Source organism: Lycium ferocissimum, chromosome 3 (assembly GCF_029784015.1).
Source record: "Lycium ferocissimum isolate CSIRO_LF1 chromosome 3, AGI_CSIRO_Lferr_CH_V1, whole genome shotgun sequence".
Lineage (NCBI taxonomy): Eukaryota > Viridiplantae > Streptophyta > Magnoliopsida > Solanales > Solanaceae > Lycium > Lycium ferocissimum.
In genome coordinates, this window is record NC_081344.1 from 28,217,777 (window position 1) to 28,233,352 (window position 15,576).

Sequence of the window (15,576 nt, forward strand, 5' to 3'; positions counted from 1 at the left end):
TCTCCACCTGAGTAGCCTCTGTAGATGCCTCAGGAGATGACTCAATCGGAGGAGACTGGACCACAGGAGCAGAAGAATGAACCTGAAATAACATATAAACAATTTAATTTTTCATAAACTAAACATGAAATAACATATAAACAATTATTTAATAAATTATTTCTTTGTAAAAAAACAAACCTGTGTGTCGACGGCCTCCTGAGATGGCTGGTCAGAGGGCTCCTTAGCTGGCTCCTCAAACATCTATAGCGCTACCCGCAGCTGTAGCTGGATGTGGAGACGGGTCAATCTAGACAGGCGGAGACGGGTCCACAGGCGCAGAAGAATGAACCTATAATACATGTAAATAATTTAGTTTAGATTAATAAAATAATTAATTAATACATTATTTTATTGTAAAAAAAAAAATTCTGTGTGTCGACGGGCTCCTGAGATGGCATGTGAGAGGGCTCCTGAGCGGCCCGCGGAGCCGGAGATGCAGATGGTGCCGAAGGCCCGGCTGTAGAACGGAGAAAGAAGTCATCGAAAATAATATCCAAGTCCTCATCTCCACCTCCCATATGTAGATCACCAACTGTAGAACGGAGAAAGAAGTCATCGAAAATAATATCCAAGTCCTCATCTCCACCTCCAATATGTAGATCACCAACTGGCATCTGCGGAAATGATGACCAAGGATCATAACGTGGGAACATCTCTGGCGTATATCCAGGTCTCTGTGAAGTCGACGGCCTGGAAGAAGAAAGGGTATCTGTAGCCGACGGAGCCTGAAGAGACATATTGTCAGGCTCATCTACTAGACCTCTGCCAGCCCGACCACCTCCGCCGGCCCGCATCACCTGCGCAAAGCCGACCACCTCTCGCCGCCCGCCCACCTCTCATCGCCTACCACCCCAGAACACCCTCCGGTACATCCTCGACACGATGCCACTCCGTTCCGTGTCATACCAGTGTCGGTAAGATGAACTATCCGTGCCGCATATGCTACTATCCCGGGGTCGGTGCACTCCGTAAGGGGAATGCTCTCATGGCGTATCATCAGAGTCATCCGTAGCTGCATATATTTGCAAATTTTAAGAATTGAATAAATTCATAAAGTAATACATAATAAGACGATGATTGAATAAACTTACCAGCGCCTCGTACGCTCCTGAGAGTGATGCATATCCTCGGCCATCAGGACGCGGTGTCGAGGGGTTGGCAACCAAAGAGCGAGTGATATGCATGTACCAAGTCATGTACTCATGGACCGGAGTGTCATGTCCGACCGCCGCTAGAGTCGTCATCCTCTTGTTCCATGCATTGACTTCCTGGTGCATACGCGCCCGCCATGCCGTACTATCGATCGAACGCTCGTCCCTGGTGTAGTGGTAGTGCTCCCAATGTGTAGCCGCGGGTATGTTCTGCACATGCCCAAACTGCCGTAATACACGGTCGGGTGCGTGATGCTCAACGATGTCCATATGGATCAATGGACACCGTGCAGTCCACATGTGCTCACCAGCCCTACAAAACGCCGGCAGCTGACCCAAAATCTGATCATACGGCGTCCATATGAAAGCCTATAAGAGGAATTCAACTAGTTAACAATAAAAGACTAACAAAAATAACAAACTAATGTTAAATAAAAAAAAACTTACCTCGGGGGCCGTCATGCGGTCTAACTGATCCCTAAACGGGAGAATGACATGGTGCGTCTCCACACCTGCAGTACGGCCTCGCGACCATCTCCGCGCGTATGGCATATCCTCGCAACATAGTCATCGGGAGGGTGAGCCCTATGGGGTCGAAAAGGTCTCAACCTAGTCCACACCCATATCCGTCATAGTCATCAAAAAAATTATTTATCGATCGTCGTTTCGAAAAAATATATTTAATGTTTTATCTACACACACTTAAATATATTACCTAAAGAAGAGGGCTAAATGCAGCGACCTCAACCCTCTCGCCCATAGAGGCTCGATCAAATCCTCTGTACATGTAAGACAGGACGGCGGCGCCCTAACTATAACATCCCAGCTGCTCTAGGCCCTCAATAAAGAGCAGATACCTAATGCTCATATCCGCACCCAACGTGTTCGGGAACATGATGCCCCCGAATATGATGAGAAGATATAAGCGAGCACGTCGGTCAACATCAGCCTGTGCCGTCGCCTCGCCAATCGGATGTTGCAGATCTACGAGGCGCAAGTGAGCATGGAGGGAGGACCGCAACAACCGACTCCGTCCACGCATATCCCCCTGCAGAGGCTCGAAACCAGTGAGCCTAGCCATGCAGCGATCGGCGGCATCTCGGAGGCTCCACTCTACACAATGCCCGTCCATCAATCAGCCAGACCATAAATCACCTCGACATCCACGGGGTGATCAGCCTCGCCAAGATGCGGAGATAAATGTATGGGTCTCACGGCCGCCGCTCGCTCAATCATACCGCATCAGCCCTATCGTGCACTAGCGACCAACCCTCGATGTACCGGTAGATACCGCCCGACGTAGTATATCTATGACACGGGGATATGGGGGAACAGCCTCTAGAATATCCCATACGGCTCCCAAACAACGGACCACTCTCCAGAGGATACCGATGCATCCCATACATATCGGGACCTATGCTCTCGTAGATAAAATACTTCTCTGTTATCGAAGGGTCCGGCTCCATGGTGGTGTCCTATTTATTTTAGGCATTTTAAATTAATCATTAATAAATGAAGTAAGGATTAAAGTGGTATATTTTTTACGCATTTTAAATTAATCATTATTTTTTTAATTAATCTCTAATACGTAGTATTAGTTATGTAATCTTTTACCGAGAAATTATACAAAGGATTGAATCCTAAACTAAGGATTTTCAATTTCTAATTAGCAAATAAATAAATAAAAAATTAACTAACTAATCAAATAATAAAAAATTAATTAGCATATAATTATTAAATAAAGTGAGAAACTAACTAATCAAATAATTAACAAATTATTAACAAATAAACAATTGGCTTAACAAAAACTAAATAAATAATTAGCTAGTCTAACAATTGAAATAACTAATCTAACAATTACCAAATACTAAATAAGCAACTAATAAAAAATTAACAAATTAACAACAACTAAACAAATAATAAAAAAAAAACGGGCTGAAAACAGCCCATTTGCGCACAAAAAAAGTGCGTAAAATTTATTTTTTTGTCCATATTCACACAATAATAACGCTTAGGTTAATAAATTAACAATTAACAACAAATGAAGAAAAAAAAAATTAAAATTTTTTTTAAAAAAAAATGGAAAACGGCTCGAAAACAGTAATTTTTTACGCACAAAAAAGTGCGTAAAAGTATTTTTTTGTCAACATAATAATGCTTAGGTTAATAATGTAATAGAAAATCGTAGTGAAATACCTAGATCAAGCTTTGATTTTGAGTTTTTGAATCGAATTATACGCCGCTTTTATTGCGAAAGAAACTTATCACTGAAATTTCAATATACCACTTTTGGGTTGGAAATCAACAAGAAAACGATGTTTTTGATCGCGTGGGACCTCGGAAAGGGACCTTTAATGGCTGATTTTCGTTTTTTTTTTTTTGAATTTGGGGGGACCAGTGGGGAAGACGACTGGCCCGATATATTTGCCTCTTTTACGCACAGATTATGTGCGTAAAAGAACTTTAGTGTAAAAACTACACTTTGGTCCTTTTACGCACATAATCTGTGCGTGAAGCCTACTTAGGTTTTTTTTTTTTTTTTTTTTTTTTTTTTTTAATGGGTTATCTTGGTTCCAAAAATTTATTTTGGGGTTACAAAAGTCTTGGGCTCTCTTAAGTGTATCCAACTTTTCCGCGGACCAGGAAAGAAAGACCGAAAGGAAGATGTCATGGTTTAGTACCTCAATCGTCAAGACAATTTTGCTGCTAGCTAAGGTACAAGTATAACCAGCAAAACAACCTCAGTATAATTCATTATACCAACATATAGTCTCCTTCTTCCACGTCTTCTCAGATTGGCAGTTAAAGAAATTTAATTAGAACGATCACTTGCTTTGATTAGCCCAAAACAGACAAAAATGGAACAGAACTATGGTATACCACAGCATCTGCAGTCTTAATAATTTGAGCTGAACGCTTATGTGCAGAACTGGTAGCCTCTTTTTTAGATAAAAGAACCACTTTTTAATGACACTTTTATCATTTGTCACATCCAACAATATAAATGTTTAAGATTTCACCAATTACTTCAAATATTGCAGCCATTGGAGTCATCCTTGAACATGGTGGAAGGTTTTAACCTTCCTTCCAAAGGTTGTCGTCCAATTTGTTGGTTGAGGGTGATGACAGCATTTTCACGTTAAGGCTGCATTTACGTTTGTGTTTATACTAGGGTAGAAGAAGCAGTCCCAGAATTGCTAATAGTCAATCGAACTAAAGCCCGAAAAGTTCCAACAAATGGAAAATGAAACATAGAAATATAACTGATATTATAAGCTAAAAGGCATAGAACATACAGACTAATTCATTCTTTGCTTCTTATCCCCGCTCTCCTAAATCCTCTGTGCATAAACGAGCACTAGTAATGTACACAAAAAAGTGCTCCGCAAAAACTTTTAAGACCCTTAACGTTGATTACAGGTCACATGGACAAAAACTGCACAGCGAAGTACGATATACCGAGAGAATAATAAGGGTTGTGGGGAACAGAAGCACTGTGCTCATAAGCAATACATTTTTGAACTTTGGACTACTTAGGAGAGATCTCCAAAAGCAGACCATAATGATCGCTAGGCAAAACAGGTAGGGTCAATCTCTTAACTTCACTCTTCACTTTCTTTTCCTTGATATATGTGACATTTGGAATTGCTTCCTTCCCAATCATCTTTATATCACTTATACAGAAATCTCGCAGTTTGCAAACAAACCTGTCCAAACGTTTCTGCAGCGTCCGGTTGGCGCTTAACATTTTGTTTGACTTGGTGTCATATGTCCATCCGATTTCTTCGGGCTTCATTTTTCCCCAAGCATCAATCCATCCATCAGGTAGAGGAAATTGACCGTCCAATTTGTCATCCCAGTTCATATCACCACAAAAGATTGCATTACGTTTTCTGTCAAGTAAATCCACAGCTTCCTTGGCTTGCTCCACACGTTCCTTGCTGTACATTTGATCCCACTTGGGTGGGCCAGGGCAGGGACTCTCAAGATGGCTGGTAGCAACGACCAAGCTCATATCTTTCTGAACTTCAATCTCAGCTATACAGAGTTCCCTTCCCATTATAGAGTTGCTAAATGGCTTGCAGCTGTAGGATTTCACTGCAATTTTGCTCAACTGCAAATTAAAGGCCAAGTTTAACTATAAAATGGACAAAAAATTTCCGAAAATCTGCAACGACTCACGTTGAGCAATTAGTAAGATGTTCTACGTCAAGTTGAAAGCTCTGTTGTAAATAATTAAAAACTGAGGTGTCCCTAGGTATGGCGTCGAACTAATTATCTTAACTGAGGCAAGAATTACAGAACCAATAAAAACGCTCAAAACAAGTGCACATAACAGAAGATATATCAGGATCACAAAGCAAAAAGAAAAAACATAACCAAAGCATCATATAATAGGCCTTCAGAATACACATAAAATACCAAATATTGAAGGTGTATTAACTAATCACCTGCATGCAGAAGTATCCTCTCGTCAATTCCATCACATTTGAAATAGAACAAGAATACATTTTCCACCAACTAGACTGCTGAAAAATGTCATATATTTCTGGAGTAACCTCCTGAATAAGTGATACAACAACAAATTTTACAGTGTCAATAACTTTCATACAAGGCATAGTTTGTCTTGCATATTGACATGTAGATAAATGATGATAACCTGAAAACATATAACGTCTGGAGCATGCAGTGCAATAAGATGACTTAGAGCTCTTATCCTCTTGTTCATCTCTATATCTGCAAACCACACATTATAGGTCAAGATCTTCAACACCTTGGAGTTACTGGCTGAGAAAGTTTTGCCTGGTTCCTGATCCACTGAATCTGCAAAACATATCATTGCACTTATAAATAGGGAAATTAGGCGGCATAAAGTCTAAGTTAAAAGGAACAAAAGACTAACTAATCCAAAAAGTGAACTTCTACAACACAAAATTTAGACATTTCTCAGCTAAACAAAGTATGTAGTAGCATCAAAAGGCTTAACATCACAAAAACTTACTAACAGCTCCACAACTAAGCCTTTTCGACAATGAAAGATACTAAACATCATAAATCCCAGAAAAGGCACTCTTTCCCCACACAGTACTTTTATGCTTTTTTTCTTCCTGGGAGAAGTTCTCAACCAACAAAAAATTTGGGCTACACGAGGGAAAGATGGGAAGTGGGAACTACATACCTTCTCGATCAGAAGGCTATCACTTAACAAATATATTTGGTACAAATATATCATGAAGCACGCATAGCTAGAACCGCTAGTTAAAATTGAAATCAGTGACCAAACAGGGCTGAACTCCACTAAGCCTCAACCCAAACTAGATACGGTCAACTATGCAAATACTTTATATCCATTGGTCCCATTTCATTCCAATATAGGAGCTCACAACATCCACATGTCCAACACTTTACTCAGAAGTAGGGCAGACAAAATGGTTAAGAAAACAAGTAACTATCCAATCCGACCAATTAGATATGGGTTGGATAACTGACCATTTAAAAAAGGATCAAATATGGATATTATCCATATGATTCACTACAAATGGATATCCATATTATCAATACCCATTTGTCTGCTTGTTATTTTTCTTAGAGTTCTTGCTTTGGAGAGTCTGAGCTTATTTTGGCTATTAGCTTGTGTTCTCACCTGACTATTCCTGAAACCGTGGATAATATTTATATATATGGATATCCATATTATACATCGGTTAACCCATTTTTTATCCGTATTAAATATAGGCGACTTAACCCGCCAGTTTGCCACTCCTACTCAGAAGCATTCTCAAGAAGGCGCATTATAACCATGTTCATGCTGAATTCAAAACAATCCAGGAACACCAATATATGCAAGAAACCAACAAAAAAGGGAATCTCTTTTATCAGCTAATTCATGTAGAAACATAACAAACTCCCAAATTTTTATAGACGATTAATCAGAACTTAAAAGAAAGAACTCAAATATACCCAATACTCAAATATATTCCTCAGCTAAACAAAGTATGTAACAGCATCAAAAGGCTTAACATCATAAAAACTTACTAACAGCTCCACAACTGAACCTTTTTAGACAATGAAAGACAAACTAAACATCATAAATCCCAGAAAAGGCACTCTTTCCCCACACAGTACTTTTATCCTTTTTTTCTTCCTGGGAGAAGTTCACAATCAATCAAAAAATTTGGACTACACAACGGAAAGATGGGAACTACATATCTTCTCAATCAGAAGACTATCACTTAAGAAATAGATTTATTACAAATATAACATGAAGCACGCACAGCTAAAAGCCTAAAACCGCTAGTTAAAATTTGAAATCAGTGATAAACAGGAATGAACTCTACGAGGAGTTCAAATTATCATATCATTCAACTCAGCCTCAATGCCACACTAGATAAGAGTCAATTATGTGAATCTTTATACCCATTCGGTCCCATTTCATTATAATATAGGAGCTCACAACATCCACATATCCAAAACTTTACTCAGAAGTATACTCAAGAAACCGCACTAAAACCATGTTCGTGCTAAATTCCAAACCTACTGCAGGAACACCACTATATACAAGAAACCAACTAAAAAGGAATATTTTTTTGGGGTTATTTTCATTTTTGGCCACTCAGCCAAAAATAAACTACAGGTGCTAGCCAAAATATACAAAACCTATACACTTATTATGTATATGTATATATATACTTAATATACAAAACATATACATTTACCGGCTATTACACTCTACCCTCCCCAAACCGACCTGTGGGGTTACACTGGGTTGTTTTAGAGCGGTCCAAAAATGCAAGTATCCCTATCTTTTATCAGCTAATTCACGTAGAAACATAACAATCTCGTAGTAACATTCTAAAAGGAAGAACTCAAAAAGTATACCCGATACTTCAACTGCCATAGTTGCAGCGTTTACACCCCTATACCCAACAACATCATCTTCAACCCCAAGTGGTTCCTCCTCCCTATTTTTCCTCTTGTTTGCAGCATTTGCACATCTAAACCTAACAGACTCCTTCACATCATCCTCAACACCAATACTAATACTACTCTGCCCTTTATTACTACAAGGCCTCAACAAAGGCAAGAACACATTTCCAACAGAAGAACACAACTCATCATCATCAGTTTCAAGAATAGCAAGTCCAGAAGCAGAAACCCTAGTTCCACATATTTCACAACTTATACTATGATAAGGGTTCATAAAGGTACAACCTTTACATGCCCATTTGGGTTTTGTCACTGAATTTGTTGATGATGAGATTGATAGTGGTGGGTCAGATAAACAGATTTGGCAAGATGATTTTTGTGATGGAGAGTTTAAGAATGTGCATCTTGAACATGACCAAGACATGGTGGAGAATAAAAGGGTTTTTGGTTGAGAGAATTGGTTTGATTTTGGGTAGTAAAGTGAAAGCGAAAGGGCATTTTGAAATTGAAACCATATGTTTGCCCGCTATTGCGGTGGTGCGCGGTTATCCAAGAATAGTAGAAAATCAAGGTACAAACTTTAGGGCCTGTTTGGAAAGCCACCCAGGTAATTGGAATTGGGTGTAATTGGATGTAATTACATGAGTTTGGCTTGTTTGTTTGTAATTACACGGTTAGGTGAATGGTGTAATTACAATCTCCAATTCTCAAGGGAAACGAGAATTGGGTGTAATTACTGCCGTAATCAAATTACTTTTTAGTTTATTTATTTTTTTACTTTAATTTATTTTTAATTTCTATTATTTTTATTTCTTTTTTATTTTTACTTTTTAATTATTTTATTTTTTAAAATGTATTTTTCTTTTTATATTATTTATTTTTCGTTTTCTTTCTTGGTCCCAACCTTTACTTTTGTGATTTCGTGTAATTGCTCGTATTTTTTTTATTTTATTCATTTAGCATAACAGTGTTATTATTCTAATATTTGAAACTACACCCCTTAATATTGGAAAGAATGAATCATTAACAAACTTGACATATAATGAGTGACGTTATTAACATAGAATTTCGTTGTGAATGAGGTTATAGATTTATATTTTTCCTTTCTTTTGAATTATTTACTTAAGTTACGTTGGAACTTACTTATGTAATATTGGAAATTTGACATAAGAGTATTCTATTGAACTTTTTCTTTTGAATTTTGAATTTAGGTTATATTTCCAATTTTAAGTTATTTGCTTTCACATTGCATGTTGTTTATTTTTCACTTACCTTTGATGGATTTTTTATGTCAAACATTTGAATAATGTTATGGCATTATATTTATTAATATTATTTTTTGTCAAACATCCAATCCATGACGTTCTCACAAAAAAGTCTTCTTTTAAGTTTTATAATTAATTAAAATTAAATATTAATTTGAAAAATATATATCAATTATTTTTACAATATTAGTTACAAATATATAATTATTAATTAATATATAAGAAACAATGTGTCATTAAATAACTAATTTAATATCATTTATAAAGGCAATATTTTTTAAATATTAATTTTAATTTTTATAATTATTTTATTTCTAAATTAAGCGATGTAATTACCCTTGTGCAACCAAAAGACGCTTTGTAATTCACCGTAATTACGTTATGACAAACAAATAATTGGTCGTGTTTACTCCTAGTAATTACCAATTAATTTTCCAAAACGGCCCTTAAAGTAAACGGGAAAGGGCCAAATATACCCCTGTACTATGAAAAAGGATCAAGTATACCCCTCGTTATACTTTCTTTTCAAATATACCCCTCGTTATGCTTTCTTATCAAATATACTCCTGCCGTTAATACTTTAGGATCAAATATATACTTCGTTATACTTTGATACAAATATACACCTCATTTTAATCGAGGGACACGTGTCATCATCCGTTAAAATTGGAGGTATATTTGAACCCAAAGTATAACGAAGTATATATTTGGCACTTAGACCCAAAGTATAACGAGGGGAATATTTGATCCTTTTCCTTCCGTTTTAATTTTTGATGCGATCATACCAGTACTAACGCACCGAATCTCTTCAGAACTCCGAAGTTAAGCATGTTTGGGCGAGAATAGTATTACGATGGATGACCCCCGGAAGTTCTCGTATGTTGTTGTTGTTGTTGTTGTTGTTGTGAAAATCAAGGTACAAACTTAAAAGGAAATGATATTTCTTCGTTCTAATTTATGTGAACCTACTTCCTTTTTAGTCAAAATGCAAAAAAAACATCACCCCTTTCTAAATTGGAAAATAAATTCACTTTTTGAAATGATTTGAAACTTGCGGTTTAAAGCAAGTCAGAAATATTTTTGTGTCTATAAATCAATTTTTAAAAAGTGAATTTATTTCCCAATTTAGAAAGGGATCATTCTTTTTTGCACTAATTAAAAAAAAATAGGTTCACATAAAATTGAAACGGAGGGAATACAAAAAAACTAGAGAAGAAAAAAAAAGAAAAGAAAATTATGAAAAATTTATAACCTAAGTTTCCATTGAATCTAACTTATCACGGTACAATATGGTGTCATAAGTTTCAGTCAAGTAATTTCATTTTTTGATTTTTAAAGATACTCTATCATTGTCTCAAATTTTTGGTATGATACGATATTTTTAATTTTGGTTTTGATTTGTGCGGTACGATATGTCGATAGATATGAGTTATTCGACTTCGACTTACGGTAAAAATTATAACTTAAACAATGGTAGTGACTCTTACAAATTCATGGAATAGCAATTCAAATATTGATCATCAAGTTAAATAAATAGAAAAGATAGCATAGAAATTAGCTTTGAAGTTTAATGGTTGTTAAAAAGGAAAACAAAAATCTTGAAGATACAAGCAGAAGATGGTAATAAGTGTAATGTATTTCAAATTTTAATATTTAGGAATAAGGTCAGGTTTAAGTGGAAGAATTTTAAGTATTCGTACTGTTAAGAATATTATATCGAATACTAAATTTTTTTAAAAGGGACTTTTACACAATAATTCACCTAGTTAAAATTATTCACATAAATAAAATCACTTTTTATTTATTTTAGAAATAAATCTCTTTTTATAATTTTATCATATCCGAAAATTATATACGTTTGTTATTGCATTCACATTGGGCTATTGTTTCATAAATTACACTTTATTTTAGACTTTCATTGTTTTGAGACATCTTATTTATTTATGTCCTATTAAGACGTTTCTTGTATATTTTTTTTGGTTGTTAATAGTTCACCTAGCTGGTGGTGACTTGTTTGCAATGTTGCGGCTTCGGCATGGGCTGTGGCCTGTGAGATCTCCCCGTGGACAATTTCAGCAGAACATAATAATTTTGTTTTCTTTCCTTTTAATTTTTACTATATTCTGATTACTGAAAATTGATAAAGTGATTTACTTCTTCCGTTTCAAATTATATGTCATGGTTATTAAAATTAGTTGTCTTAAATTATTTGTCATTTTAAAAGTTCAAGGCACAATTATATCATTTTACCCTTGAGAAAAGACATGGTTATTAAAATTAGTTAAGTTCTTAAAACTTTTGTCAATTAAAGTTTTAGAAGTTCAATTGGGCACATTAAATATTTTTTAATTATTTTTATTTATTTAATTTTCTCTTTCTTCTTCATCCCTTCTTTTAACCCCCAACCCATTTTATCTTCTTCTTTCTTGAACATTCACGTATGAGCAACACCCAACACCGAGAATCAACACCAAATTGAAATACATTCATTTCTTCAACACAATCCCAAACCAAAAAAAAAAAAAAAAAAAAAGGAAAAACTAATTGTATAAAATTAACAAAACTCCACCCATTCCCTAATTCATAGCACAATTCCTCACTAACCCACCCTATTCTTCTTCCATGGATTAAATGTTGGAGAGATTAAATAATATAGATATAACTAAAAGATAGAATGCAAAAAGTGGAGAAATAAGTGATTTAGATAAGTGGGTATTGTTTAAATACCATCTTAATTAATATTTTCTTATTCCCCATGCGGATTAAAATAAATAAAAAGTTAATTTAAAATGGAGATAATTTGAGATTTAGGAGTAAGAAAATGTGTACAAGTACCCAAAAAAAGACAAAATTTTGACACTTACGCACATATGTTTAGCAACTTTCCAATGTTCCGATTTCCTCGAAATAATGAATTGATGTGAACACTATTGTTTTTCCTTGCCAAATAACAAAACAAATGTACAATGACAGTATTGTTGTTAAAGAAAAAGGGTTCAACAAATTCAAAATAGCAAGTACATTGCACGAAGAGCATCATAATGCTTTTATGAAATGTTGTTGGGAGATTATAATAATTTTGAAAGGTATAATTAGTTTAGTATAAGAATTAAGAATAATATTAGAAACCACCTCATAAGTTTCGCTCCATAATACCTACTTCCCTCTTAATTTACGATATTACACGTTTACCTCTTTTATTTCGATTTATATATAACAATTCTTTTATTCTATTTATTTTTAACGTAAAATATTACAATATAACTATTATGCCCTCTCTACTTTAGTAATTTTATAAATATCTTCTCTAATAAGTTCTTTGAAAATAAAAACCTATTTCCTTTGGCTAAAAAATCCCCCCGATTTTTCTTGACAAATACTAGTTCCATCTTCTTCCTCTTCAGTTTTTCTCTGCTTGAACCCAGCCATATCCGTTTTTCATAACGCATATAGAACTATATTTTCACTTATCAGCAAAAGAAAGAATATATATTTTCACTTCATTTCTCAAAATCTTTGAATAATTTAATCTCTCTATCTATTCACCCAGAAATTAATAGAAACGATCAGCAAAAAGCATAAAATTAACCCCTATACCTAGGAAGACTAATCTCTAATTTACCTTGTGTGCCATAATTAAATTTCAGAACATCTATAAAATAGATATACGGTTCTTGCAATGAATAAAACCCCAATATAGCAGTATTCAATTTTATTTACAAAAAATAATTAAGTTTTGTAAGGAGTTTTCTTTTCTAAAATAATTTCTTTAAAAGATGTTCACAAAATTAATTAAACAAATGGTATATTGAAAAGGGAAAATTAATCATACTGTAATATTTTCATTAAAAATAAATAGAATAAAAGAATTGTTACATATAAATTAAAATAATTGAGGTAAGCGTAATATCATAAACTCAGTGTTATGAAGTGGAACTTGACTAGAGGTCTCTAAAATTATTAAAAATTGAACTTACTAAGTTAAAAGTTTACACGCTTTGATTGTGAAACATGGTTATCCAATAACATTTAATATAGATGGAGAAATAAAAATTATTTAGCTGGCTCAAAAATCCCCCTGATTTTTCGGAAATACTTTTCCATCTTCTTCCTAAATAGTTTTTCTCTGCCTCGAACTATATGAATTTCATAACGCATATAAATATGTTTAATTTATCAAAAGAAAGAATATATATTTTATCATTTCTCATCAATATTTAATCTCTCTATCTATTCACCCAGAAATTAATAAAATGACTCAGTATCCATGCCATATTTCATACCTAGGAAGACTAATGGTTTTACTTGTGTGCCATATATTTGACACATATAAAATAGATATGCAGTTCTTGCAATGGGTACCCCAATAAGTGTATTCAATTTTATTTACAAAAAATTTAAGTATTTGCTGGGGAGTTTTTAATTAAACGTAGACCTTTAAAAGATGTTCACGTAAAATATAATTAAAAAATGGTATATTGAATAAAAAATTAACGGATGAATATTTTCATTAAAAATAAATAGCATAAATGAATCAAAATATTGAAATAAGTGAGGTAAGCATAAATATCATAAACTCAATATGAACTTGACTGGCTAAAAGTATTAAAAATTGAATCTTATAAGCATAAAATTTTAACTATCGATTGTGAAAAATGTTAGTTATCCAATAACATTTAATATAGATATTTGAGCCTTTTCCATTAATTATATTCTCTATAAGTACCCATCCATCACGATAGCAAATCTGTCACAAAAATTTGTTTGTCGGGTTGGCAAACTGTTATAAAAGAAAAAAAGAGAGATTACTTTCAAAATAGAGAGAGACACATGGATATGAGGAAATAAGATCTTTTGGCCTCTTACAATTTGAGTAGAAGAAAAATGTCTTTTTTAGATCTCTTATGTATAAAAATAAAGATCTCTCGTAAAAAGATCATAAAACTAAAAAAAGTTTGTAAAGGGCCAAAACCATTTTTTTCCACATCCCCAAAATAATTCACTTGAAAAATAAAAATCACGATTTTTTAAAAAGATCTGAAACATAAAGAAAATCAGATAGAAACAAAATGTTTTGGGCTTCATGGTGCTTAAATTATTTTTCTTAATTTTTTGTTTGTTATAAATCAAATGTGATCATATGTTCTCTAATGTTATGGCAATTTTTTAAACGTATCGGAGGCAAAACTAATTTAGTTGGTAATTTGATGGTTTGAAACAATTTTTCCTCTTTTCCTACAGATTCTTTTTTTCTTCTAAAAGGAATAAACTCGTGAGTGAGGGAACAAGAAGGAAGGGGAAAAAAATGAAAAGTCTGTGATGCTTTCCAAAATTAGCAATGATTTCATAATCCGTTAAAATCCTCCCTATATTTAACATATTTTATTTTGGTGGAATACACCAACATCCCTTAAATTTATCAGTAAATTTCTCTATATACTTGAATTTCAATATTTTTCAATTGAGCACCTAAAAACAGGATAAAATGTTTTTATTAGACACTTAGGTGTCATTTTGTTTGAACCCAAGTTATGATGGGATTAATTATGTTGGGATAAGTTATGCTGGGTTTATTTATGTTGGGATTAGTTATCCTGATATTATTTCTTATTGATTATTTGGTTTGTTGTATTAAAAGTAATATTGCATAACTTTTTTAAGAAAAAAACTTTTAAGAAAAGTTGTTTGTTTACAAAAATACACTCTACCTTATGTAGTAGAAAAAGGCTTTTGAGAACCTCAGAGCTATTTGGTACTAAATTTTTATCCCATCACTATTTTAGCTTATCCATCATACCAAATCATCCCTTATGGCTCAAATTTTGAAAACGTTTTTGCCTACACTACTTGTCTAAATGAAACTTACTGATAAATTTAAGAGACTGTAGATATATTCCGTCTTTTCTTCTTATTAATTGTCAATTATACCATAACTTCATCACTAATTATTTACATAATGTCATTCGTCACCACATTAGGTTCGAACACCCTTCGCCGAAAAATTATACCGTATAGACATGTCAATTATTATGTATTACAGACATATATTATATAATGAACACTCTTAATATATAGATTATATGAATTTGAACAACCTTGACAAAATTCCTAGCTCCGCCAATGAGTGCAACTGATGAACTATAAAAAATTGACAGGTTTTTTGGGGGAAAAGGCTGAAGGAGATTATGGAC

The 15,576-nt window shown here is 34.0% G+C and overlaps 2 protein-coding genes and 1 pseudogene across 2 annotated transcripts; 1 reads left to right on the forward strand and 2 right to left on the reverse strand.

The window, feature by feature from the left end:
* Positions 1-289: 289 nt before the first annotated feature.
* On the reverse strand, positions 290-1,743 carry LOC132048816 (serine/threonine-protein phosphatase 7 long form homolog). The gene is made up of 5 exons (XM_059439501.1): positions 1,641-1,743; positions 1,134-1,562; positions 890-1,054; positions 423-767; positions 290-331 (listed from the first exon to the last, which is right to left on the reverse strand). The coding sequence occupies exons 1-5, from the start codon at positions 1,653-1,655 to the stop codon at positions 290-292; spliced, it is 996 nt and encodes a 331-aa protein (XP_059295484.1). The 5' UTR covers positions 1,656-1,743.
* A 2,695-nt stretch (positions 1,744-4,438) lies between these two features.
* On the reverse strand, positions 4,439-8,585 carry LOC132050148 (uncharacterized). Its single transcript, XM_059441225.1, has 4 exons — positions 8,073-8,585; positions 5,854-6,017; positions 5,645-5,755; positions 4,439-5,307 (listed from the first exon to the last, which is right to left on the reverse strand). The coding sequence occupies exons 1-4, from the start codon at positions 8,542-8,544 to the stop codon at positions 4,723-4,725; spliced, it is 1,332 nt and encodes a 443-aa protein (XP_059297208.1). The 5' UTR covers positions 8,545-8,585; the 3' UTR covers positions 4,439-4,722.
* Positions 8,586-10,156: 1,571 nt separating this feature from the next.
* LOC132051348 (5S ribosomal RNA) lies at positions 10,157-10,273 on the forward strand (annotated as a pseudogene).
* The last annotated feature ends 5,303 nt before the right edge of the window (positions 10,274-15,576 follow it).

Excerpts from the sequence above, each read along its gene's own strand:
- LOC132048816 (XM_059439501.1), bottom strand. Across the intron at positions 1,055-1,133 it reads CAGGAGCGTACGAGGCGCTG|CTACGGATGACTCTGATGAT; the intron begins GTAAGTTTATTC and ends AAATATATGCAG. Across the intron at positions 332-422 it reads ACATGCCATCTCAGGAGCCC|GTTCATTCTTCTGCGCCTGT; the intron begins GTCGACACACAG and ends CATGTATTATAG.
- LOC132050148 (XM_059441225.1), bottom strand. The coding sequence starts at position 8,544 with ATGTCTTGGTCATGTTCAAGATGCACATTCTTAAACTCTCCATCACAA. Across the intron at positions 6,018-8,072 it reads TATGGCAGTTGAAGTATCGG|ATTCAGTGGATCAGGAACCA; the intron begins GTATACTTTTTG and ends TATGTTTTGCAG. Across the intron at positions 5,756-5,853 it reads CAGACGTTATATGTTTTCAG|GAGGTTACTCCAGAAATATA; the intron begins GTTATCATCATT and ends TCACTTATTCAG.